At 43.7% G+C, this 25,962-nt stretch overlaps 1 protein-coding gene across 10 annotated transcripts in view; it reads right to left on the bottom strand.

Annotated features, from left to right (window-relative positions):
- Window positions 1-25,962, bottom strand: part of SHANK2 (SH3 and multiple ankyrin repeat domains 2) — a 412,049-nt gene that overhangs the window by 290,065 nt on the left and 96,022 nt on the right. For all 10 annotated transcript variants that reach the window (XM_069965179.1, XM_069965178.1, XM_069965182.1 and 7 more), the window contains exons 2-7: window positions 17,573-17,801; window positions 12,517-12,720; window positions 10,407-10,478; window positions 8,206-8,314; window positions 6,499-6,650; window positions 169-336 (exon numbers count right to left, since the gene is read on the bottom strand). In XM_069965179.1, coding sequence (XP_069821280.1) covers window positions 169-336; window positions 6,499-6,650; window positions 8,206-8,314; window positions 10,407-10,478; window positions 12,517-12,720; window positions 17,573-17,788 — 921 coding nt within the window. In that variant the 5' untranslated portion in view covers window positions 17,789-17,801. The remainder of the gene's footprint in view (window positions 1-168; window positions 337-6,498; window positions 6,651-8,205; window positions 8,315-10,406; window positions 10,479-12,516; window positions 12,721-17,572; window positions 17,802-25,962) is intronic.

The following is a 25,962-nucleotide window of genomic DNA, read 5'->3' as shown; positions in this document are numbered from 1 at the left end:
TTATATAAATGATCAATGAATAACAGGAACCAAACAAGTATCAATAGTGTATCACAGGTGTTTCCTAGGTTGTATAGATGGGTTGCAGCTGAAAAGATTTGCCACCTATAATAATACATTACTAAGTCATGTATATGGAGTATATAAAGGAGATACATGGCGCCTCACCTGGTGGATCTCCTGCCAGCCGTTCTCATCTTTGCACCCTACTGTGGCGTGTTCATGCAGCAAGAGCTCACAGCAGTAGGGGTCTCCACCCACCATGGCGGTGTGGTACAGGGGGGTCAGTCCTCGGCTGTCCTTGTAGTCAGGGGAAGCGCCCAACTCCAGAAGAGTCTGCATATAATAAGATATAATAAATGGTAAAGCAATTGCATTAGCATGGAGAACACATTACACTCCAATATCTCCAATATCAGCTATTCCTCACAACTCCTCTATATACATGCACTCTCAGTCTGTCTGAGTGTACATAAAAATGTCCCTGTCATTTGGACATATCAAAAGTGTTCTGAGTCAGAAGAAGCCCATGGGTCAGCGCTTCACTCCAACATAGCGGTTCATTCAATGCCAATTCTAAGGTTGGTGCAAAGTATTACAATCCGTGTGCTAAGTAAGAAAGAAAAGACACACGGTAACATAACTATTACATCGGCTCCCTCCGTCTCTAACGTTATACTATTTCCTATACATACATTTTCTCAGAGGAGCGGCCTACTTCACAGGCAGGAGCTGCAATCTGAATAATTCAGCGCCGAGGTGCAGCGTCTTAACCATAGGATGTAATTGCATCCAAACAGTAAATCCATTTAGTGACCCTCATTTATAGAATAGAGGAGTCCGGATCGGCCATGTAATGTGCTGGTAACAGCTCACGGCCCCGGCAAGCTGCAATTACCCTTCTTATTCTTCACCTGGTACATTCACAGAAGGGAACAGCGAAATGGAGAATATTGCCAGAAACATTGAAGCTAATGGAAGATTTCAAGACAGGTGACCCAGTAAAGAGCAGAAATATATGGAATTATATTCAGGCCACGAGAAACCCTGGAGGAGAACCTGATACCGAGAGATGAGGAAGAGAACAAGAGCGCTCAGCGACACCGCCAGTGACCCCGGGGGTCAGCAACCTGCAAAGCATCATCATTATATACCCCAGAGAACGGGGGAGGCCGGCAGCCTAATACTGAGGACAGGAGAGAGGAGATAGATAGATAGATAGATAGATAGATAGATAGATAGATAGATAGGAGATAGATAGATAGATAGATAGATAGATAGATAGATAGATAGATGCAGTAATAGATAGATAGGAGATCAATCTATCATCTATCTCCTATCTATCTCCTCTATCTATCTATCTATTACTGTATCTATCTTCTATCTATTACTGTATTTATCATCTATATCTATCTATCTATCTATCTATTTGTTATCTCCTATCTATTTATCTATCTCCTATCTATCTCCTATCTATTTATCTATCTATCTATCTATCTATCTCCTATCTATCTATCTATCTCCTATCTATCTATTATCTATCTATCTATCTATCTATCTATCTATCTCCTATAGGCAGACCCCCCTATAACAATAGAATATAAGAATCCCGGCACTTACTAAATGAAGAAATGTTTATTTATTGATGCAAATCAAGCAGGTATATGGAGACTCTTTGTACTTGCTTGATTTCCACCAATAAATAAACTGTTTTTCATTTGGTGAGTGCCGGGGTTCTTCTATTCTACTGCTCTGGGACTACTCCTACCAGGTGCACCACCTGATATACAGAGTACCGTCTTTCATCCTCCCCTATAACAATGGCTGCAGTGATTACTCAGAACCCCGGTACACTTGTTGTATCTATTATTCTTAGATACGATGAGGGATACCCTACTCTATATAAATGTGATTGTGTTCACTTCATCTGACAAATATCTAAACAAACCTGCCAGGAAGACAGCGCGTATGTGAAGGCGGAGGTCCCATGGAGGCCATACACTGACTGGATGCAGGTATATAAGCAGGAAAAAATACAATAAAGCATTTCTAGAAATTTCTGACAGAAACTATTCAGGGCTTGCGTCTCGTGGGTTACAATTAAACGGCTACAATATTTTTTGTTAAAAATCCAATAAAATGCCTTTCTATTTCTTGCATTTACATCCCGGGCTCCTGGTTGTATCGTTTTTTATTGAAGGGGTTATCCAGGATTAAAAAGGTATAGCTGCTTTCACTCTTATATTCAGGTTGTGTGTGGTATTGCAGCTCAGTTCCATTAATGTGGAGAGGAATTGTAATACCACACACAGACTGATGACAGGGGTGGTGCTGTTTTTGGAAGAAAGCTACTTCCTCCCTTGCAGTTCTGTCCCATTTAAGGGGTTATCCAGCGCTACAAAAACAAGGCCACTTTCTTCCAGAGACAGCCCCGCTCTTGTCTCCAGCTTGGGTGGGGTTTGCTGCTCAGTTCCATTGAAGTGAATGCAGTTTAATTGCAAACCACACCTGAACTCGAGACAAGAGTCGTGCTTTATCGGAAAGAATGTGGTCATGTTTTTGTTGCACTGAATACCCCTTTAAGCAGGAAGAGGTGAACAGAGCTGCAGATCCAGAATATACACACTGAATGGGGCAGAAACAGCTCCATACTTTGTGTAGTGGTGGAGTAGGGTTACTGCAGCTCAGCACCCATTGAGGTGCTGAGCTGGAAAGACTTGAAATATGGATTGGAACCATAATTCCATGCACATTGCACATTCATAGCCGTCAGAATCAGTGAAAGGTAGTGGAGTAACACCATAAGGACCCAAAGACCTATCCATGCTAAATAACTGGTGCAATACTGCAGGTGGCATATAAACAGGGCAGGCTGTGGTAGGGTGTATTCTCCCAGACATCCACAGAGGCACAGAAGAACAGGGGAGAGACTGCAGTCACTTTGACCCCACTGACTTTAGCAAAACCTTAGTTGTTCTATGAGGTCTATAGCTCTGATGTAAGGACTGACAGAGCTACATCCATGTTAAATAACTGGGGCAATACTGCAGGTGGCTTAAAAACAAGTCAGACTGTGGCGTGGTGTTTTTTTCAGACATCTGCAGTGGCACAGCAGAACAGGTGAGAGCCTGCAGTCACTTAGACTTTACTTGTACTATGAGCTTCCCAGACTTGAGGTTAAAGGGGTTATCCAGCGCTACAAAAACATGGCCACTTTCCCCCTACTGTTGTCTCCAGTTTGGGTGCAGGTTTTGAAACTCAGTTCCATTGAAGTAAATGGAGCTTAATTACAAACTGCACCTGAACTGGAGACAACAATAGGGGGAAAAGTGGCCATGTTTTTGTAGCACTGGATAACCCCTTTAAGGCCATGCAGAGTTTTTCAGTTTCTATGTCAGGAAGGCAGCCCCCTCTTTCCTCATATAATATTAATATTAATGATTTATTTGGAGATTTTTTTGCCTCGAGCCAGTAAAACAGAGAAGTAGAATCTTAACCGGAGATGTGAAAAAGAGGACAGTGGAAGGATGAGGCAGGCTGCGATTGTGAGGGAAGACAGGAGAAGAGCCGACAGACCTCCCTGAAGATGTAGGGATCCAGATAAAGAGCAAAGACTGAAAGAAGTCACAACGTCACAGACGGATGAGATGGAGATCAGAAACAAAAGGTTTAGTGAGAGGAGTACAGGGTTATCTGCGCGGCGGGAGGGGGGGGGGGGAGTTTACTTTCAAAGTAATGGCAGTAAGTACAACGGCCGTGTGTTTGCATCCATATTGCAGCCACAAGTCCCAGCCAGACTGGGGTTATAATGACTCAAACCAACGTGCCACGGTACAATGAATGCCTACAGGAGTAGTCTTTGAAGAGCACTAAAGTGGCTCCATAGTACAGAGAAGCAGTGACACTGAGAGACACTATATACCCTTAAGCAGGGGTAGGGAACCTTGGCTCTTTAGCTGTTGCAAAACTACAACTCCCATCATGCCTGAACAGCCTTAGCTAAAGCTGTGGCTGTCCAGGCATGATGGGAGTTGAAGTTTTGCAACAGCTGGAGACCCAGGGTTCCCTACCCCTGCCCTAAAGCAACAATCTCTGCCTTGTTGATCAGTCGGTTTTCAGTACTAGGACCCCCAACGGCTTTGTTATGTGTTTCACTCTCCGACTTGCAGTGATCTCTGTCCAGTTTCTATAGGCGGCAGTACTATTTCAATCTATAATTGCAGCAGAGAAGCAAAGAGCAGCTGAGCTCCCCTAGGCCCGGACCTGTGACCTGTAAGGTCACCCATGTCTTCACATCAGTCACTAAACATCTTCATTTTACAGTGATTAGGAGCGGCAGCAATGTGTTCCAGTTCTCGGAATATTGGGATGATTCACATTTGTCTCAGGCATTAAGGACATATCTATTGATTGCAGCATTTCACTGCTTTTAAGAGCCGACAGTTAAATAGATATTTTGATCATTCGTTTTACACGGCGACATAATAACAGGTAATGAATAGAGGAGCTGTCTTCAGCCTGCAGCGCTGTGCCGCTGTGTGCGTGAATCATCGCTATAGGGTTTATTTTACTAGCGTGAAACCTGGAACACATGTACAGGTTTTGGATTAAGTCACAGAGCGGTACAATTCCAGAGTCACAGCTCAGGAACATTACAATACATTAGGGAAACTATCAGCAGGTTAGAAGCACCAAACCTGCTGATATGTCCCTGTACAGTGCCGCGGTGCTCTAAGGATGAAGGTTATTTTATTAGTTCCTTAGTAGTTCATTTCAGGTGCACTGGGGGTGGGGCTACCACCCTCAGTGAATCACCCCCCTATGTCTGGCCCCTCCCTTCTAATAAATATTGGGATGATGCTCTGCAGAGCACAAGATTAATATTCATTAGGAGGACGGGGTGGATCGGTGCACTGCAAATTTCAGCAAAATGGTGCCAAGGATCAAGGTAGGAAACTTACATCCATCCTCAGCACCCTGTGTGCTATATTATACCAGCAGGTTAGATGCATTTATATTAAAGGGAAACTATCTTACAATTCTGTGTATACAGCTCCTGGACAGAGCTGGGGGTCTCCATGGTTACAGACTACAACAAACCTTGTGTGTAGTCGTAGTCCTGTTACTCCCCTCTCTGCATCGTACTAACCTATACTAAGTAGGAAATGGAAATTTGACTGTAACCATGAAGGAACATAGTTCTGCATAGGAGCTGTATACAAATATTTTTAGTGAAATAAAATTTTTATGTAGGATGAAGCAATAAAAAAGCCAGCCATATTACTGGTCTGACTCAATGCTGCAAACATCTTGGGTGCCAAAGTCAAAACTAATTCTGATTTTTTAGCCTATGCTTACATGCTTTTCTTTAGCTGTAAAAATGGCCGTATTACAGCTTTAAATGCCCCCTGTATTTTAATGGTAGTAAAGTTAAAAGCCATATTCTGATGTGTCACTTGGGGATCTAAAGTTATTCAGTCATACACAGCCATATTAGCCGATCCTGAAGATCCTTTAATTGTTACCAATAAGCTGAAAGTATTAGTCACAAACAGGCTTATATTATATTTATTGTGTAATACACACAAAGTGCATGGCGTGTCTCCATAAAACCCAATGCAATAATAATGTCAGGTTTAATTCTTACAACATTGGTGTTAAATTAGATCCCGGAGGACTAGAAATCCAGTTTATCTTGAAGCAAATACATGTGTTTTCCCATCAGCTGTGAAACTATGTCAGCTATGCGGTGATGATAACACGCACTACACATCCAGGCCATTACTCATGCTGCTGTCAGCTGGATGAATGGGGAATAGTAGCCAGGCTGCCATCGAGTTTCTTGCTTCAGTTAATCAAGATAATGAACCAATAAGAAAACCCCCCATTCAGGTCCGTATGTATAGTCCATACGTTACCTCATCAGCCCATCGGTTTAAATAAGAATTGTGTAATGTTTTTACCTGTTGTGGCGCTGCTGGGAAATAGGGGTTGTACAGAGTTGGATATATAATTTGAAAGCTCTCTGCTGCCACCACTGTCTGTGTCAGGAACTGTTCAGAGCAGGAGCAGTTCTTTATAGGGATTTGCTATTGCTCTGGACAGAGGTGACAGCAGAAAGACAGTCAGACTGGAAAGAATACACTACTTCATGCAGAGCATACAGCAGCTGATAAGTACTGGAAATTTTTTAAATAAAAGTAGATTACAAGTCTGTCTAACTTTATTGCAGTAGTTGACCTGAAATCAATTTGTTTCCTATGGAGTACCCCGTTAAAGGGATTGTGTTGGAATGGTGAGACTAGGCCATACATAGCCTCCTAGGCCATACACAGCCTTCACCAGTTACACACAGTCTATATACTCTGTGCAGTAGCTGGTACAAATACTACATCTCCCACAATGCAAATGAATCAGAGCATGCCCCTCAAGCAGCAGGGAGTACGATTAGATGGGAGTTAGCTATGGATAGACTATAATTATAAGCAGAGGACTTACCACCAGGGCTGTCTGTGTCCTTGCTCGGGCAGCTTTGTGCAGTGCGGTCATCCCCTCCTTGCTCCGGAAGTCCAGGTGAGCGCCCCCATTGCGAAGAGCTTTAATAACTTCTACTGAGTTGTCCAGTTGGGCAGCCAGAGACAGCGGAGTGTCTGCAGAGGGGAGGAGAGGCAGAAATTACACTATTGTTACAGGACTGCTCCACACTTATGTTTCTTAGTGGGATTCTCTTTTTTTGTGGGGGGTTGGGGTATGTTTTTCTAAACCTAGAAAACCCCTTTAAGTTTTTCCAGGAACTTAAACTTCTCTCTGCAGACATCTAAATGTGCCCGTGCTGTCCTTCTGGATCAAACCCTTCAGGCAAAACTCTGTTTAAAGTGACATTAAATGTCACTGTCACTTTAAAAAACTTTTGAAATTTCCTATTTAAAGCCAGAAGAAGCTCTAGGTTTAGGGCTCATCTCTCCAGCTCAATGCAGAAGAAGAACGCCATAGAATTACTATAGTGTCCGACATCAGTCTTCTAAAGTAAAGAGCGACAGAGAAGAGGAAGTTGTAGAGAACCATGCTTAGCTGAACACCCAGGCCGCAAACAACCAAAATTTTTGACCATATCTCTATTACATATTAAAAGTTTTGTTTAAGGTGACAGTGTCACGTTAAGTCCTCATGTCATCTGCATATTTCTTGACACCACAGGAACAGATGCCATCACATTGATATTCCCCCAGGGAATTTCTGGAGAGTTCAAAGTTTGGTCAGTACTGATCATAGATGAGAAGAACTGTGCTTTATTGTGACAGTTCTGCAACCTTCATGTCTGATTATAGGGAGGGGCAAAACCTTAAAGGGAATCTGTCACTAGGTTAGGCTGGTTTAAATGAGTACAGCAGTGAGAGAAATGCTGAACAGATCAGTGTATTGCTTACATTATTCTGTTCAGCCGTTCTCCTAATATGCAGAAGAATGGGCTTTGTGCTGCTCCACACCCTGCAGCCTCCAAATGTGGATTGACAGCTGTCTGCCTATATACAGTATAGACAGACAACTGCCAATGAGCAGCCAGTGGGCTGAGTGTGCTGGTGCTCATGAATATCCAGGACTATTGAGCAAACACAAAGTTTGCCAGGCTTCTTGTTACATCATTCTGTTCAGCTTCTCTTGTCACTAGTATGTGCTACCCTTAGACAGGACAGCATAAACCTATTGACAGCATCTCTTTAAGGTTATATGATGACTATGCCCCATCTCAAAGGGAACCTGTCAGCCATTTCATGAAGCCCAAACCACAGGCAGCACAAAACAGGAAATACTACTAAGATGCGCTGTGATTTACTCTGGAGCGTTTCAAAGAAATCATGCTGGGATTGGGGTAACTAGTCGCTGGGGGTCCCAGGTGGATATTCTCCACCTCCAGCCCTGCCTTTGAGAGACGAGTCTGAAGAGGTTGTCCCACTTCAGACTTCAACTGGATAAGGGATAAATGTATGATCATGGAGGTCTGACTTCCGGGAAGCCCCCACAATCTGGAGAAGGGAACTCTCAAAACAAAGTAGCGTGCCCACTGCTGCTCCATTCATTACTTATGGCAGCTGCAAGAGATTGCCTAATCACTTTATATAGGCACTTACAGTAATGTTTGGAAACAATAGATAAACCTTGTAAAATACTTGACCTATATGTCACCACTACTTCCAGTGTCCTTACCACCAGTTTCCGCATCGTGGTAATTCGGGTCCAGTCCCCGATCTAACATTTTGCAGACTTTCTCCACTGAACAGTGCTGAATGTAATCCATAAACTTCCGCAGATTCGCCTGAAATGACAAAGAGACGGCACATAAAATGGGCGGAAGTGATTTGTTATTATGTTTCAGGGAAACAACAATGGATTAAATTATAGTTGTGGTACAAAATGTATTCACATCCCACATCATTCTAAACAAAGTAATCCATACGTCATAGAGGCAGTGATTGTTCTGGAGATCATTTGGAGGAGCTGGAAACTTTTTAAGTGTTATCAAAACTTGAAGGTATCCTCCTATGAAAATAGGGATCACATGGGGTTCCTCCCTGTCATCTTTAGGAAAGTCTTACAGTAAAACTTCAATTTCCATGCAGCGCCACCACAGGGGTAATTAAGTATTAGGGTAGCTTCCCACACACCGTATTGCAGTGAATTTTCTGCTGCAGATACGCAGCAGATTTGATGTAAATAACTGAACACAGCATCAAATCTGCACCATCAAATCTGCTGCAGATCTGCTGTCGTGTGTCGTGTGTGTTAGCACCCTTACACAGTGTCCATCATGAATTAGCTGTCTGCACTACAGGGAAGGACTTTATAAGCGCTCTTTGCTGGGGTTGCACATAGCGCAAGCTAAGGCCCGCCCCCCACTTCCTGTATTCTTTCCTGATCTCTCTGTTACCAGGAACAGACTGAGCTTAAAGGGAATCAATCACGTTAATGCTCTTAAAGCTCTAAAAACGTTGCTATATGGCCCCAAGCACTGTTCCTGTTCAAGTAATAGCTGTGAGTGTTACTTGTATGTTCCGAAAAACTACTTTGTAGATCTAGTCATATGGGTGTTCTAGAGCTTTTAAGTAGTCAGGGCTGGCGGGAAATCTTGCCAGCAATCATGCTTTCCTAGGAGCGTCAGATTATAGGAGCCGGCAGTGTCACGAAGGGGCTATCCCTAAGCAATCTTGCCAGCAATCATGCCTCGATGTTGCAAGGAAGGCATGATTGCTGGCAAGATTTCCCACCGGCTGTGACTACTTAGGAGCTCCGGACGGTCCACATGACTAGATGGGTGAGGTTTACAGAGTTGTTGTTTGGGACATATAGGTAACACAGCATTTACTTGTAGGTCTGGGAACAGTGCTGTGGGGCATTTAGGGATGTATTAAGCGTTGTCTTTAGCATGATTGGTTCCCTTTAACAACAGGCATTGTGAATAGCAGATTACAGGGAAGTGAGACACAGGGGGACGTTTATAAAGACCGTCGTACTTGTATATATATACGTTTATAAAGACTTGTCTTATATTAGGCCCCACACCCAACTGCCCTGCAGGATTCATCAAGAGGCGTATACCCCCTTATTGAAAGCGGCCCGGCCTGCACTTGTCTTACAGTGGGCACAGTAATGTACTGTATACCTGCTCCTGGGCAGGTGTAAATTTCCGCCATGATATAGGCCTGCGAGTAGGCGTAAATCATAATGCATCTGGCGAGGGACAAGGCCACCCCCACCCCCCGTCTTGCCGTGCCCATAAGGCAATCGGAGAATACAGCAGGTATACACCAGGGAGAAGGGGTGAATCTGCGCCTTCTCCCTGGCATACACCAGTGGTGCAGCCTTCATAAATGTCCCCCACAGTGTTCAAGACTACTGTAACCTCACAGCAAGGGGTGTGGATTTCGAAAGGATTTCATCCCCTCTATACTAAAAAGGTGACATTCTTCCACAAGAAAATTTGACATTGGTTATAACATCCACATTGCAGGTTAATTTCAGGGCAAAAAAATTCCCAGTATGTGACGAAGATATGTAAAGATCTTCTGTCTGCAAATTCTTACGCATTTATCCTAAACGTGACCCAATTTGTTCTAGAGTTGCAGAACAGTCTCTAGTTCTAGAACAATAGACACAATACGCATTTATCCTAAACGTGACCCAATTTGTTCTAGAGTTGCAGAACAGTCTCTAGTTCCAGAACAATAGAACAATGGCACTTAGTATTTTAGCAATGACACATGATCTTAGAACAATGGCCTGGTGTTCCCTTCAGATAGCAGAATAATGAGGTCTTTGCCATCACTGATATCCATAATGACATGTTATACTATTATATGATTCTCTGATTATAGTCTGCACTCATTTAGGATAATATACCTTCCACGTACCTTGGTATGCAGCTTGGCGATCTGTTTCTCATCAATACTGGATTGCTTGTACAATCTTTTCTTATACCGAAACTGCAAAAAAAAAAAAAAGATAGTGAATGGACTTTGCACATGCGGAGCTTTACATATAGCAACCAATAAGCTTCCAGCTATGTTTTTAAAACTGACTTGCCAATCTGATTGAATGTTATGGGCAACTGTTCCTCTTACCTACTGCACCAGTTATATTACACCTGTACCAATGTAGTGGACAGTTCAGCATGACAGATGGGTAGAGAGCCTGAGCTGTGTACCTGTAAGCGGAGTCTGTCTGCCTAATGAAGTTGATCTACGCTGTGCCTGAAAGGTAAATCAAGGCTTCCCTTTCTCCTCTCACCACCCATAAAGCTCAGGGCAGCTTTCCATTGTGTAAATACCATTGTACCCACTGCTGTATGTATAAAATGTCTTCAGAAAGGGAATCTAGAATCTAGAGGGGACTCTCTGAGTATTTTAATAGCAGTAAGGGCCAAAAATTACATTGTCATTACTTTGAAGAGTCAATTAAAAAAAAAAAATGTTAAAAGGGGCTGCCCTCTTTGGACTGAATGTACTGAATGGGGGTCTAGTTACTGGGAGACCCCCAAATCAGTTTTTATGAAAGGAACCACCACTGGGGAATGGTTTTATTTGGGGCTCTATCACTTTCAATGGACATGTGCATCCTGAACAGCAACACTGTCGGCTTAATGTAACAGTAATGTGGGGTCCTGTTCATGGTATTTTCCCCCACCTTACGATGTCTACATCGCCTATGGCATGGGTACTCAACAACTTTTAGTGAAGGTCCACTTACCGGGGTCTATAGTCAGGTGAAGGTCCGAGCTGAACATCGTTTCACAAACGTTCAACTATTTACATACAGAATTGCTGCTTATTAGCGGGAAAACTGGCATTTTTTCTCTCTCACCAGCCCTTTGATATAAGGTACAAAGGGGGTGACTGCCCTGGTAGTATATAGCCCCCCCTGTTGCTCCCCCAGTAGTATATAGCCCCCCCTGTGCACTCTCCCCCTGTAGTATGTAGCCCCCTGTAAGCTCCCCCCAGTAGTATATAGCCCCCCCTGTGCACTCTCCCCCTGTAGTATGTAGCCCCCTGTAAGCTCCCCCCAGTAGTATATAGCCCCCGTGCGCTCCCCCCAGTAGTATATAGCCCCCTGTGAGCTCCCCCCAGTGGTATATAGACCCCCTGTGAGCTCCCCCCAGTAGTATATAGCCCCCCTGTGAGCTCCCCCCCCTAGTATATATCCCCCTGTGAGGTCCCCCCAGTAGTATTTATAGGCCCTCTGTGCTCTCCCCCTGTGATCTCCCCCCAGTAGTATATAGCCCCCTGTGCTTTACCCCTGTAGTATATAGCCCCCTGTGAGGTCCCCCCAGTAGTATATAGGCCCCCTGTGCTCTCCCCCCAGTAGTATATAGCCCCCCTGTGCTCTCCCACAGTAGAGTATAGCCCCCTGTGATCTCCCCCCAGTAGTATACAGCCCCCTGTAGTATATAGCCCCCCTGTGCGCTATACCCTTATAGATGGCCCCCAGACAAAAAAAAAAACAAACAAACCCCAACTCACCTAGCACCTCGCTCCCCCGCTGCGCCTGTCTTCTCTTCTACTGTCGGTCCGGCCTCCGGCTGATACGAGCTCTGTAGGGATGTCCCGGGGATTCCCCAGCAGAGCGCGCACCAGTGACCTCAGTGTACGCCGCTGGCCTGTACTTCCGGTAGAGCAGGCAGACGGCATACACTGAGGTCAGTGGGGCGCGCTCTGCTGGGGAAACCCCAGGACATCCCTACAGAGCGAGTATCAGCCGGGGGCCGGACCGACACTGCCCCCAGCCCCACAGGCATACTGCAACCAAAGGACAGTACGCCTATGGGGGGGAGGCAGTGCGGTGGGGAGCGGGACCTCCTAACTGTCCCGGAACGGACCGTATCCGGGGCGGTCTGGAGGTCTGACCAGGGGTCTGGACAGCTGGCCTCCGCGGTCCGGGTTCGGACCGCGGTCCGCCAGTTGAGGACCCCTGGCCTATGGTAAGTTAGTTAAAAAAAAACAAAAAAAAAGAAGCCAGTTTACTGACCTCCAAGGATGGTACGCCTCTGCTCATAGGTTGAGGATATTCCCGCAGTAGCCGTTCTTCATCGAGGAACTTTCCGTCTCTCCCATTGCTGTAAGGCTGATAAAGGCCATAGTTGAGAACGTCCTTCAGGCTCTGGTTCAGAGTGCATAAGATCCTCTGCTTCGCCACCCAAACAGTGGCATTGGGGTTAAAGCGGATACATTTCTGCAAACAATGAATAGTAAAGGTTATGTAGTTAAGGATGCATTAGAGATACAGGACGAAACAGTCTGCATATAAATAATACAGAGAAATAGTCTGCATAGTGTCAGAAAGCCAGGTGGATGAGCAAAAGAGCAAGTATACAGAGGAGGCAATAATTACCAGGGGTTAAATATATAGGAAATTATAATCTCCTCTGATGGAGCTAATGCACCTATAATAATACATTAAGAAACGCTATAAATTGCTATTTAAAGGGATACTGACAGTACAGGTATGTCTAAATCTGTGCTGCCAGTTTCCAGTTACCTAACACAAACATATCTTTAGTGTTGCTCTGTGATGAGATGTCATTGTAAAAAAAATTTACTTTATTTTGTGCTGTCGGGCTGCCCTGCCTCCTTCAAAATGATTGACAGTCGTCTGTCAATCATTCTGCAAGAAGAGGAAGACTGAAGACAGAACAGTAGCCAGACAGTGTCACAGACCAGCGTGAAATAAAGATAATTTTTTACTTAGACATTGAATCACAGAGCAGCACTGAAGGTATGTATGCGATGCTGGTGTAAAAGGGAACTGCAAACTGGCAGCACAGAAATACAGTATGTATATGTTGTCAGTTTCCCTGTGAATCTGCAGCAAAATCTGTGCAAGTTATATGGGGATTGGTTTAGACACTAGCTGAGATAGTAGACAGGGTGGGAGAGAAACCTAGAAGGAGAGCTCACAGAGTCTGCAGGGGAGAGAGGATATAGGCAAGGATATAGAGGACAGCGAACTGTTGAGGATGTAGGAGCAAAACCAAGACACAAATTTAGAAAATGTTTTTGTACAATTAAAGAATAAAAAGGTTAATAAAAAAACAGGTTTAAAAGTTTCTATAGCCATTAGGAACCAAACATAATGCTTCATTTCTCCAGTGGTGGCCTGGGGTCACAAGAGTCAGCCATCTTGTCACCAACCTATATTTGTAAAACCCTTGTATTTCCATGTGGGACACTTCCAGCATATCCACTTGGCTTTTTGGCTTCCTGACCATCTCTGGCAGCTGCCACCAGGTTAGAGGGGTGGGCAAAGGGGGAGAGATGTCATCCAGGATTAAAAAACATAAATGTTTTCTTCCAAAAACAGAATACAATTTAGCTGTATTTACTTCAATGGAACTGAGCTGCCAAACAACAACATAAATGGGGACACGATTGGCACTGTTTCTGTCTTTTATTTTTTCATCCTGGTTCAGGTTCAGGTCCTAGAGGTGGAACCTAATTTCTGCGCAAATTGTGTAAATGTCCAGCTAGAATATCCTTTAATGGTGCGTTCACACCTACAGGATCTGCAGCTGATTTTCTGCAGCAGATTTAATTTAAATAACTGAACACAGCATCAGATCTGCTGCAGATCCTGTAGGTGTGAACGCACCCTAAAGGGGTTATGCAACTTTTTAATACTTATGGTTTCTTTAAACAGCTGAGTATCAGGATTTTTTTGTGTTAAACCCCTGATCTAAAATTGTGAAAATTTAATAAATTGACTAACCCCTTTAAGTGTTTCTATCGCTCCTTAAATTGCTTCTTCAATATGTGAGGTCCCTTCGCCCTGTATCCAGTTTTAATCTTCATCTACTGATATGAATACGAGGAGTCTGTTCTCCTCCGTTCATACACATCATATAATAACCGCACTCTCCTCACTCGTTCCTTGGAGACTTTGCAGCATGTGCATCAGATTTCTGTAGCTCGGAGGTTAAGCTTCCTCTGATACTAGTTTTATTGAATCAATAGCGGTACACAAAATGATCAGCTACATAAAGAGCTTCCTACAGGGACCATCAGACCTTGAAGCAATACAAAAACCACTCAAAGCACTCAGTGACTGTATCGTCTCTATGTCTAAACTTCATCACTTCTCCATAATAAAAAATCTACTGTCCCCAGTTATCAGCCATTTCAGGCTGGGGAGAGGTAATATTGTAGTATTGCCTAACACAATGCTTTTCTAGGGAGTCTGGAAGAATGTATAGACTGTACGATGCTAACTATGTACATGTTATTGCTTGTAGGTTTTTAACCTAAGATCCAAAGGACAGGGGATAACTTTACATCTAGGGATAACCATTTAATGTCATATAAAAATACCCTGCTCTTTTCACAAACTCTGTTAGCTGATAAAGTTCTGGCTGTATGTAGCGACCAGTAGGGGGAGCCCAGGAGCTTACCGCATACATATCTGTTCAACTTTATTGGTTACAGGGCCAGATCCCGGCAGATGATCACAGTCACCAGTGTATTGTATTACTGTGCAACCCCATTCTCCTTCCCCTCCTGCCTCTCCAATACTGAGCAGAAACTCTATTGTTCTGTTCTCCTTGGAGGACAAAACTCCTCTCCAAACTGCTCAGTACACTGAATCTTGGGTGGAAAAGCTTGACAATGAAGTTCAAGGGACACTCCACTGAAATGTTATCTTATTTTTCAAGCATAAGGGCCCATTCACAAAAAAAACAGGCAAAAATCTGCGTCACTCCTCTCGGAATCCCACCTGACTCAGTGTGTCCATGGGATGCCTCATGTGCCTCCACTCAAAGAATTGACATGTCAATTCTGCCTGTTTTACTCAGTATGAACTGGCCCTTAAGTCCTGCACCTGCACTTACCGGCATATTCCCCGATACAGTTCCACTTCCGACCCCCACTACTCCCCAGTGTAATCAGCCAGTTCACACTTCAGTTATGTGGGGATGAAGGTAAGAAAATGACCTTCATCCTCAGCACCCAGTGTGCTGTAGGGACATAGCAGCAAGTTCGACACTTCTAGGCTATAATACAGCAATAGTAGTCGTTGTGGATTGTTTCACCTCAGCAAAGTCTTCTCAGTACAGAAACGTCTTCATCAGTCAGTAAGGTGGAGTGACAGGCTATATCCTAATCTCCGCACCCCCAGACAGCATCCAGTGCTTCTGAGAGAACAGCTTGTGAATCCCTGTGTTCCCCGCACACAGGCTTATTAGATCATTGCAGCTATACAATCTATCTGTACGGCTTCTGCCGGCTTACGTTCTTCTCGCAATGTCTCGACAGTAAATGAATACCCGCCTTTATTAAAAAAATATGTACGTGTTCCCCGCAGCTCCGTCCTACACTCCCCGAAGTTACCTAATTCATATTATTAGACTTAAGAGCTGGAAATCTGTCTAAACAAATTCTCTGCATCAGCCGTGGGTTGAGCATGGCTGCCGAAATGGAAGACGAGATGCTAAAAACAAGAGAAGTCATGGAGGACTGACTAATAGTTGTGGAGTCTGGCTGACTTGCAGAATATATCAGTGAATCGCTAAAGATGGTTGGATGATCCCTTTAAGTTAAGCGATCAGCTGTAATCAGAGGGTGAATCTGGTAGCAAGAGCTCGATTTCCCTGCAGCGCCCCCACAGGGAACATTATGCATTACATGGAGCCCCCTGAAGTCATTGGGCCGGTACACATCAGTTTACTAAAGAATGATATAATATAAGACTATAAAATTCCCGATTAGGAATACTGTAAAAAAAAAAAAAAAAAAAAAAAAGGGTTAAACAGATGACATGATGGCTTATGGGTGATAGATGACACGCTACAGCATGGTAAACAAACAGAGAGAAAGAAAAATAAATCTTAATACAGCCTTAAAGTGGTACTCCAGCAAATTTTTTTTCTCTTTCAAATCAACTGATGTCAGTAAGGTGTGAAGATTTGTAATTTACCTCTATTTAAAAATCTCAAGCCTTTCAGTACTTATCAGCTGCTGTATGTCCTGCAGGAAGTGGTGTATTCTTTCCAGTCTGACGCAGTGCTCTCTGCTTCCAACTGTCCAGAGCAGGAGAGGTTTTCTATGGGGATTTGCAACTACTCTGAACAGTTCCTGTCGTGGACAGAGGTGGCAGCAGAGAGCACTGTGTCAGGCTGGAAAGAATACACCACTTCCTGCAGGACATACAGCAACTGATAAGTACTAGAAGACTAGAGATTTTTAAATAGAAATAAATTACAAATCTATTTAACTTTCTGACACCAGTTGATTTGAAAACAATATTTTTCTCTGGAGTTCCCCTTTAATATTGGTGATTGAGCCACATATTGGATTACAACTGCCTGACCCTTCTGTTTTTCTTCTGTCTAGCAGCAGCTTACCTCTGCTCTCCTCCAATCAAAACTCTCTAGTGGAGATGAGCAAATTTGCCAGCAAGTTCACTGATCTCTGGTCTATAAGACTGGGTGCACACCCTGCGGTCCTACAGCTATTGCACCACTACAATTCCCATCATGCCTGTGTAGCCAAAGGGTGTCCAGCCATGATGGGAATTGTAGTTTTGAAACAATTGGAGAGCTATAGGTTGTGGCCCCCTGCTCTAAGATATGTCAGAAGTTTATAAAAGTGACAGGGCCCATTTATGATAAAGTGGGGAGGAGATGACTGATTCCATGATCTGGTCCTCTATAAATAAGAAAAGGCTATTAGTAACAATGGAAGACTGAATGCCAGCTGATTTTACAAGGTAACTAAAGTGAAGGAATTTACAATACCAAAATTGGCTTCCAGGCGTCTTATTCAGTCCTGCATCAAAGTATCTAACAATGGTACGAGGAGTGGTTACCATCTACAGAAATACATTGTGCTGCGATGAACAATGCCTCGCTCTAACAGGTTGCCCTAACCCAGCTTCTCCTCTAAACTACATTCAGTATCCTCAGGAAGACAGATGAATACATAGTCTGATATCATGCAGAAGGGATAAAAAAAACAACTATGGCAGAGCACAGGGACGGCCCTGCATACATAGAGAATACTAACGCATTTCAGTCATTACAATCGGGCCTCACCGTTTGCTGCAGATCAGGTATTACAATCCGGATGACCATGGTGTTGGTCTGAATATCCTCCAGCCTGCTGGTTGGACGCTCGGCCGTAGCCCTGATGGTGTCATAGATGGTCTCCTCTTTGGAGCTGTCTGATTCGGACTCCATTGAATAGTCTGAAAAGCTCTGCGCCATCTCATCTTCACTGGAGGTGGGACTGCGTGGCATATTCAGCGTCATTCACCCTGAATCCCTAAAGAAAGAAAAAAAATTCATTTCAAATTAAAATTTTAGTTAAAAAGTTATATTAACAGTGTCATAAAAAAATATCTATTGTTTAAAGGGGTTATACAGCTTTTGGCTTTTGGCCCTTCATTGTAAAGATCATCAGGGTTCTCAGCACCAGGACCCCCACTGATACAAACTTCTGATATGTCGGAGGTCAGTCCTAATGGTAGGTACTAGAGATGAGCACATTTGGGTTCATCCATACCAGAGTGTGCTTCATTGGATTACCAGGGGCTGAAGAAGTTAGCTGCAGCCCTGAGGCTGCCTGGAATACTTGGAATATAGCCATAGGCCCAGAAACTTTAGAGTTGCATCCAACTTCTGCAACAACAGGGAATCAAATGCTGAGCGTTCTGGTATGTTGCAGAAGCCGAACATTTTGACAGGTTCACTAAACACTATTCCCATGGGTAGTGGGGTCTCCTGACTGAGGGTTTAGGTAGGTTTGTCTCCCCTTCTCCTTTTGGGGACGGCCTGTGATACACCACATGCGTATGCATTTGTTACATGGCACTCCTGGCCATAATCCTGATCTCTGAGGCCTGGAGCAAGAATAGAGAAAGTGTAGGATTTCTTTCTGTGTAAGGAAACCATATCATGACCATGGCTGCAGCAATAACCACTCTATGCGCACTAAGCCAGTGGCCTAATATTATGGGTAACTCAGTATAGTGTAAATGCATTGAATATTTATAGACAGAATTAAATAAATTCAACAATTTCAATAAGGAAATTTTCATGGCACAAGTTGCCAATCCTACGGGAAGAGGTGAACGCAGAGCCATGTGTCAGGTATACAATAGGTAAGAGGCGAACCATTGTGTGTACCTAACGTGGAGCAGTCACCCTGATACAGGTGTCCTGCTGCCCCCAACACAGACACAATGACAGGGGATGTGCACGGCGCTCAGTATACATACATCGAGGCTGCATGTATAACACTTGTCATCCATCGAAGCAGACTAATACGGACCGACAAAGAGGAATAGAAAATGCCACCCGCATGTGAGTATCTATTGTATGTCTATATATTTTTCTGATTTCCAGTCCTGGAAGGGCTTGACAACAAATACTTGTCCTACATGACAGAGGTTTCTCCTTAGCACAAAATTTAAGGGCTGCGGAACTCCAGTGACCTCTTTTATTTCCATCCATATAGGTTTGGCTCCTTTGTTTTCATTGCACTGATAGGTGAGGGTCCCAACAGTTGGACCCTGTCTGATCAAACACTGATGGGCAATGCTAAGAATAGGCCTCCGATGTTTCATTTACTGGAAAAGTTTATCCGATCTCATGTACGAGTTTTGCATAGAAGCCGATCCTCAGCATTGTTAAACTTTGTTACATACTGTTTGTTGTGGAGTTTCCACACTATAAATAGGGGGATAACAATCTGGGGTCCGACTCCTGGGACCAATCCCTAGGAATGAATAGAGTGACCTGCTCCAGTGCGGCCAGCTGGCCGCGCCATTCATTTCATCATACATTTCAACTCCATTCTTCTTTTAGATATAGATCCCCGTGGTTGGACACCGACCAATAAGATTGTTATGCCTTATCCATTGGACAAATAATAATGATAACGGGAATACTCATTTAAAATCCTTATTTAAACTTTTGACATGTCGTCCAGACAAAACTTCTCTTATAACTAGTGATGGCAGTCGGCCTCATGCTGTGGGTCTCCCTTTTGTCTAAAATTTACATAAATGACAGTAATCTTTAATAAGAGGCAGTTTTTTCCAGAATATCTGATTTCCTACAAGGTAACATGGTTTCTCCCACTCATCAGTCTCATGGTACATTAAAGAGGATCCTCTACCTTGCACAATCCTTCCTTGTTACAAAGGTCCAAGACAGAAACCTTATTTCAAAGTGTCCCCACAGCTAAGGCCTCATTCACATGTTCAATAGCTTTTCAGAACTGTATATTATTCCCCCAATGATCTCCCGCAATCCGCAAATGAATTGTTAATAATGCATCCGTAATCCATATTTTTTGCGCAAACATTGGGAAGGTGATGGTTAAATTAAGTTTTCAACATTTTTTGTAGATGTTACAGATGTTTCTTCCACAAAAATCATGAATCCGCAAAAATTACAGACGCTCCTATAGACTTCTATGGTTGAATCTGTGCCGCAATTACGGCCCCTACTAAGACATGTCCTATTCTTTTAGTGGCATGGATTGGGAATAAAACTACAGACGGTATGAACAGCTTAACAGAAATCAAATCCAAAATTCTGGATAAATTGACACAATGTGTGAATAAGGTTTAAAGTGAACCTATCACCCCCTTTTTTGCATTATGACTTTTTTTATATCATAGGTCAAGGTGCTTGTTTCAGTTAAAAGTGATCTTTTATCATCGGCAGATTGTAACACCTGTACAAGTGTACTGTAGACCCCGCCCCTCTGCGACGTCATAGCCATATAGGCCCCGCCCCTTCAACAGCCATTGGAACGGGCTGGCCTAAAGGACGTGGTGATGTGGGCGGGGCTAAGTGGTGCTGCGCCCATGAAGCCCCACCCAGGTAGCACAATCCACAGATGATAAAAGATCACTTTTAACTGGAACAAGCACCATGACGTATGATATAAAATAAGGTGTGAAAACTGCAAAAATTTACCCATTATACCTGTGCAGAGAAGTCATAATGCAAAAAGGGGGTGACAGTGTCACTTTAAGGCCCCCAGCGTTCAACTGTGATTTGTGGGAAAGTATGGCAGTAAGGCCCCGTTCCCACTGAGCAAAGGTAGCGGAATTCCACGCCGGAATTGTCTGCCGCGGAATGCTGTTAGCCTCCTGCTCATAATGGGAGTCTATGGGAGGCGCGCGCTCCTGCTCTGTACGCGCTGAAGAATGAACATGTTCATTCTTCAGCGCGTACAGAGCAGGAGCGCACGCCTCCCATAGACTCCCATTATGAGCGGGAGGCTAATGGCATTCCGCGGCGGACAATTCCGGCACGGAATTCCGCTACCTTTGCTCAGTGGGAACGGGGCCTAAGTGTTCAATTTACCTGCAGCGTCACCACAGGGAAAATGCAGCATTGCACAATGTCTAATCACATCTATGTATTGTGTTATGTAAAGCAGGACAGGATGGGCCCTTTGTAACCCCTCTATTTTCTGGTCATAAGATGCAGGTTCCAATCAGAGGACATTCCCTCTAATAACTCACAATCCCCTAATGGGGTCTATAAAAAAGAAAGTCAAAGAAACAGACGCTATAATAGAGTGATTGATGTTACTAGCAGTCAGGTGCTGGGCCCGGCTTTAGCTCTTGCACTGATGCCCCACAATGTGAAGATCAGCCTCAGGTAAGAATGAGCGATTACTGATGTCTGCTTAGGGAGCTGTCTAGGTGCAAAATGTACTTTGTGCTAATTTTACCTTCTATAACATCACGAGTTAGTAAAAAAACAGTACTGAACCTTTGAAGTGGAAACTACGAGATGCCCTTTTCTGCAGTTCTGCTTCCCTTTAATGTCTTCCTAAATCTGCAGCGTGTTTAAGCTCCCAGAGGATCACAAATCAAAGGTAGACGCCAATACCTGTTTAACTTCACTCCGCACATCAGCGCCTTCAATCACAAGCTGTGAATTAAAGAGGCGACAACTCGGGCAGCGGTGGTGGCAAATTTCCAGGAGATAACCCTTTCTAACCCCAATCATTAGAGTTGGGGATCTGCAAAGATGTAGAGCCGGCCCCCGGGGGCCACAAACACAAGGTGGTAAACAAGGACTCTGCTGACAACACAACTCGCGTCTATTAATCTGATTTTATTTCAACTAGAATTTTACAAATAAAGATGTAAGTGGAGAAAGCAAATGAAGTTTCTTTGGGGCAAATTCACATTAAATAAATATATGCCTTGATAAGAGTTATTTTTACTCCTCCGGTCGCAGTGGGACCGCGCCGTAACATTCTGCTTGATATACGGCATATGTTGGGATTAACATTTTTGGAAAGATTACCCACTGAAATATGAGCTGGAAGCGAAATGTGTGAAAATGCAAATGATGGAAGTTGAGATCACCTGGTGTTACCTTGTTAAAGTGCACTGACATCTGCATGGCGAGCCGCATTCTGTGTGTTATATAGAAGCGAGGAACTTTAACAAATGATCACAATTATTCCACAGGATAGGTGATAAGTGTATGAGTGAGGGTTCAACTGCTTGGACCCGCACCAATTATGAGAACTACTGTCTACGCTGGTCTTAAATCAGGCCCTGCCCCTAAGTACCCCGCTGGATTAGTGCCCCCCACTCCCCCACCAATTACCCCGCAAGCCTCTTAGTGAAACTAGCCTGAACTGTGCCTGCCATACGGCAGGCACAGAAATCTACACCTGCTCCTGATCTGCCATGATTTCTGCCGTCCACTGACGTATTATTATAATTCGGTAATAATGGACTTCAGAGGGGGAAAAAAACAGACACTTAAATGCAGCGGTGTTCAAGTAAGTATACTTGTACTCCCATAGAATATAAATAAAGTGGTGGTCGAGTATGCAAATGTCTACTCCCTTACAGTATAAATGGAGTGGTGGTCAAGTATGCCAATTTCTATTCCCATAGTCTGTGAATGGAGTGGTGGCTGAGTAGATATACTTGTTCTCCCATAGACTATGAATGGAGTGGTGGCTGAGTAGATATACTTCTTCTCCCATAGACTATGAATGGAGTGGTGGCTGAGTAGATATACTTCTTCTCCTATAGACTATGAATGGAGTGGTGGCTGAGTAGATATACTTCTTCTCCCATAGACTATGAATGGAGTGGTGGCTGAGTAGATATACTTCTTCTCCCATAGACTATGAATTGAGTGGCGGTCGAGTATGCACACTTCTACTCCTATATAGTATGAATGGAGTGGCTCCATAATAATAATTCCTTATTTACATAGCGCCAACTTATCTTGCAGCGCTGTACATAGTTTGTCTTCACTCACATCAGCCCCTGTGCCCATTAGGACTCACAATCTAAATTCACCTGTAAGTTCTAGAGTATCGGAGGAAGCCAAAATACATGGAGGAAACCCACACAAACGCAGAGAGAACATAGTAACTCCTTGCAGATGTTATCCTTGGGGGGTTTTGAACACAGGACTCCAGTGCTGCAAGGGATAATAACCACTAAGCCACCATGCATATACCTGGCCATTGTTGCATGCAAACCAGGGCACTTGGGGCACCCCCTTTCTCATGACTACCAGGGGTCTCAAAAGTAAGACAGCCCACCTGTTATTTGCAGAACTGCAGCGCCTCTTATTAAAGGGGTTATCCAGCGCTACAAAAACATGCCCACTTTCCCCCTCTCATCTCCACATTGGATAGGGTTTGAAACTCAGTTCCATTGAAGTAAATGGAGCTTAAAGGGGTTATCCAGCGCTACTTTCCCCCTACTGTTTTCTCCAGTTTGGGTTGGGTTTTGAAACTCAGTTCCATTGAAGTAAATGGAGCTTAATTGCAAACCACACCTGAACTGAAGACTTGAGATTTTTTTTAATAGAAGTAAATTACAAATCTATATAACTTTCTCACATCAGTTGATTTGAAAGAAAAAGATTTTCGCTGGACAACCCCTTTAAGCCTATGTATGATTCATAAGCTCTAGTTACAGGTATCTGTATGTGTGATAAATACCCTTTTATGATAGATAGATAGATAGATAGATAGATAGATAGATAGATAGATAGATAGATAGGAGATAGATAGATAGGAGATAGATAGATAGGAGATAGATAGATAGATAGATAGATAGATAGATAGATAGATAGATAGATAGACAGGAGATAGATAGATAGATAGATAGATAGATAGACAGACAGATATGCATATAATAATAGATATGTGATAGATAGATAGACAGACAGACAGATATGCATATAATAATAGATATGTGATAGATTAGATAGATAGATAGATAGATAGATAGATAGATTTACCACTATTATAGATTTACCACTATTATAATATATAATAATCATGATTTATGGGGAAATTTTCTTTTTCCGTGGATTTGCAATTCCCGACTTTGTTCCTGTTGTGTGGGCAACAAATATTGTTATGGAGATGAACGCTGCGACTGTAGGAAATGATGGATAAACAGTAGAATAGAAAGTTACTGTCATCCATTAACAGGGAGAAGCATGTAAAGCAATATAATTTTTTTTTCAATCATAAAGTGAGTTGTGCTGGTTGGATTTGTGCTGCATGGTGCGCTGGTGTTCTCTTACCTCCCATGAGAGAGGAAAGTGGGACAGCAATGTTCTGTGTGCTCAGCTCACTGCCGCAGAGCTGTATTACGTGGGTCCTGCCCTAGTAATGCCGTATTTATATAGCTATATATAATGCTACAGTGCCCTACACTCTGCAACGTTGATATATAGACCTTAACTATAACTGTAATAAATGCCCTCATATACAGTGCTCTATACAGTACACAGATACAACCTAAAGTACACAAAGGGGACCTTAAAGGCTATGGATATTTTTTCACTGAATTAAATTTTTTATTATCTAAATAGTCTTCAATAAATATTTTCTACCATTTAGCTGCTACTGAGAAAAAGATAACACTGTCAATCTCCTCTCAGTCTTAGAGACAGCAGCAGGGAGGGAGTTATATACATAAGACCAGAGTGTAAAGAATTGGGAGAGCAAACATGGAGATGTTAGTGTCGGGTATGGCAAAAGGCAGTCTGACAAGACACGGACAGTAAGCCCTAGGCTGACCTCACCCACTGTCCCTGCCTACTTGCCACAAGACAGCCCTAGGCTGCTGCGGACAACCATGAGGAGGGTCCCTATGCTGGTTAGGTGTGACACAAAACAGAGACAGACAAACAAACACAATAAGGCGAGGTAAACAGTCCTGGTTAATAACATCAGGCAGCTAAGGTACAAAAAAGGAGGCAGTCGGATAGTCAAAGCAAAAATGGTCAGGGCAGGCGGCAAAACAGAAAAGTCAGAGAACAAGCAAAAGGAAAAGGAGAACTACAAGTAACAGCAAGAACACGCTTAGCCTAGCAGGAATACTAATAGCCAGCAACTACTGCTGGCCACAGAGACTATTTATCTAACCCTAACCATGAGTCTGGTCCAGATCCCCATTGGACCGGCGCTCAGCTAAACAAAGACCCTCACTGGCAGAGGTACCTGCCCATCAAGGGAAACACAAGACTGCTCAACTGCAGCTAGCAGTGAACAGTAACCCTATCACTGCCTAAGACTGAGAGGTAAAGTGGGTTGGGCTGAACAGATAAAAACAGAGCCCTGCTCACACCAGGTTCAGTGCCTTCTGCGCTGCAAGCCTCTAAAGCCCCTATTCCACAGGCCGACTGTAAGGAGCAAATGAGCGCTGTCAGCGCTTGTTTGCTTTTCGTTCCCCGCTTGCTGCTGCCACTATTTGATGGCAGCAGCTAGCGGGTGAGTGCGGGAGGGGTCGCGGGGAGCTGTGGATGTGATCGCTAGATCATCGGGGCAGCCCATAGAGGATAGTAGCGGTCTGCTGCCTCCTGGTCCCATTCCACGTAGCGACGGCAGCAAATCGCTGCTATCACGGTCGTTTGTTTTCCAACATGGTTGAAAGACAAACGACTGCAATGATCAGCCGACATGAACGATGTCGGCTGATTGTTGCCTTCTATTCCACGGGACGATTATCGGCCACAATGGCCGATATCGCCCTAATACGGACGATAATCGTTCCGTGCAATAGGGCCTTAACTGAGGAGCGCAAAGGCACATTCCTGAGAGGAGAGCAGCGCCCACGAGCTGAAGAGGAGAGTGGAACAGAGAATACAGACAGGAAGAGCACCCAAAGCAAACTGTAGAGACTGCAGAAGACAAAGCGAGCACGATTTGTACTTAGGATCTATAGGAATTGTGTATTGCACCACAGTAGGTACAAAGCAAGAATTAAAAAATGCTATGTCCATGCTATTACTATAGGGAAAAACAAGAAATATTAAATTCCATTACAAATCCAGTCACCATTTCTTAATTTCATGCTACCTCTAAACTCCTGCAGTGCGCTGGAAAATTACGCTCCTCTCTGATGACAGTCTCCACAAAACAGACATCTCCTAGTGATGCTACTAGTTTTACAATACTT

This window comes from Dendropsophus ebraccatus, chromosome 4 (assembly GCF_027789765.1).
Source record: "Dendropsophus ebraccatus isolate aDenEbr1 chromosome 4, aDenEbr1.pat, whole genome shotgun sequence".
NCBI classification, from domain to species: domain Eukaryota; kingdom Metazoa; phylum Chordata; class Amphibia; order Anura; family Hylidae; genus Dendropsophus; species Dendropsophus ebraccatus.
Note: the sequence above shows the minus strand (reverse complement) of the source record. Positions and strands in the feature narration are given on the sequence as shown.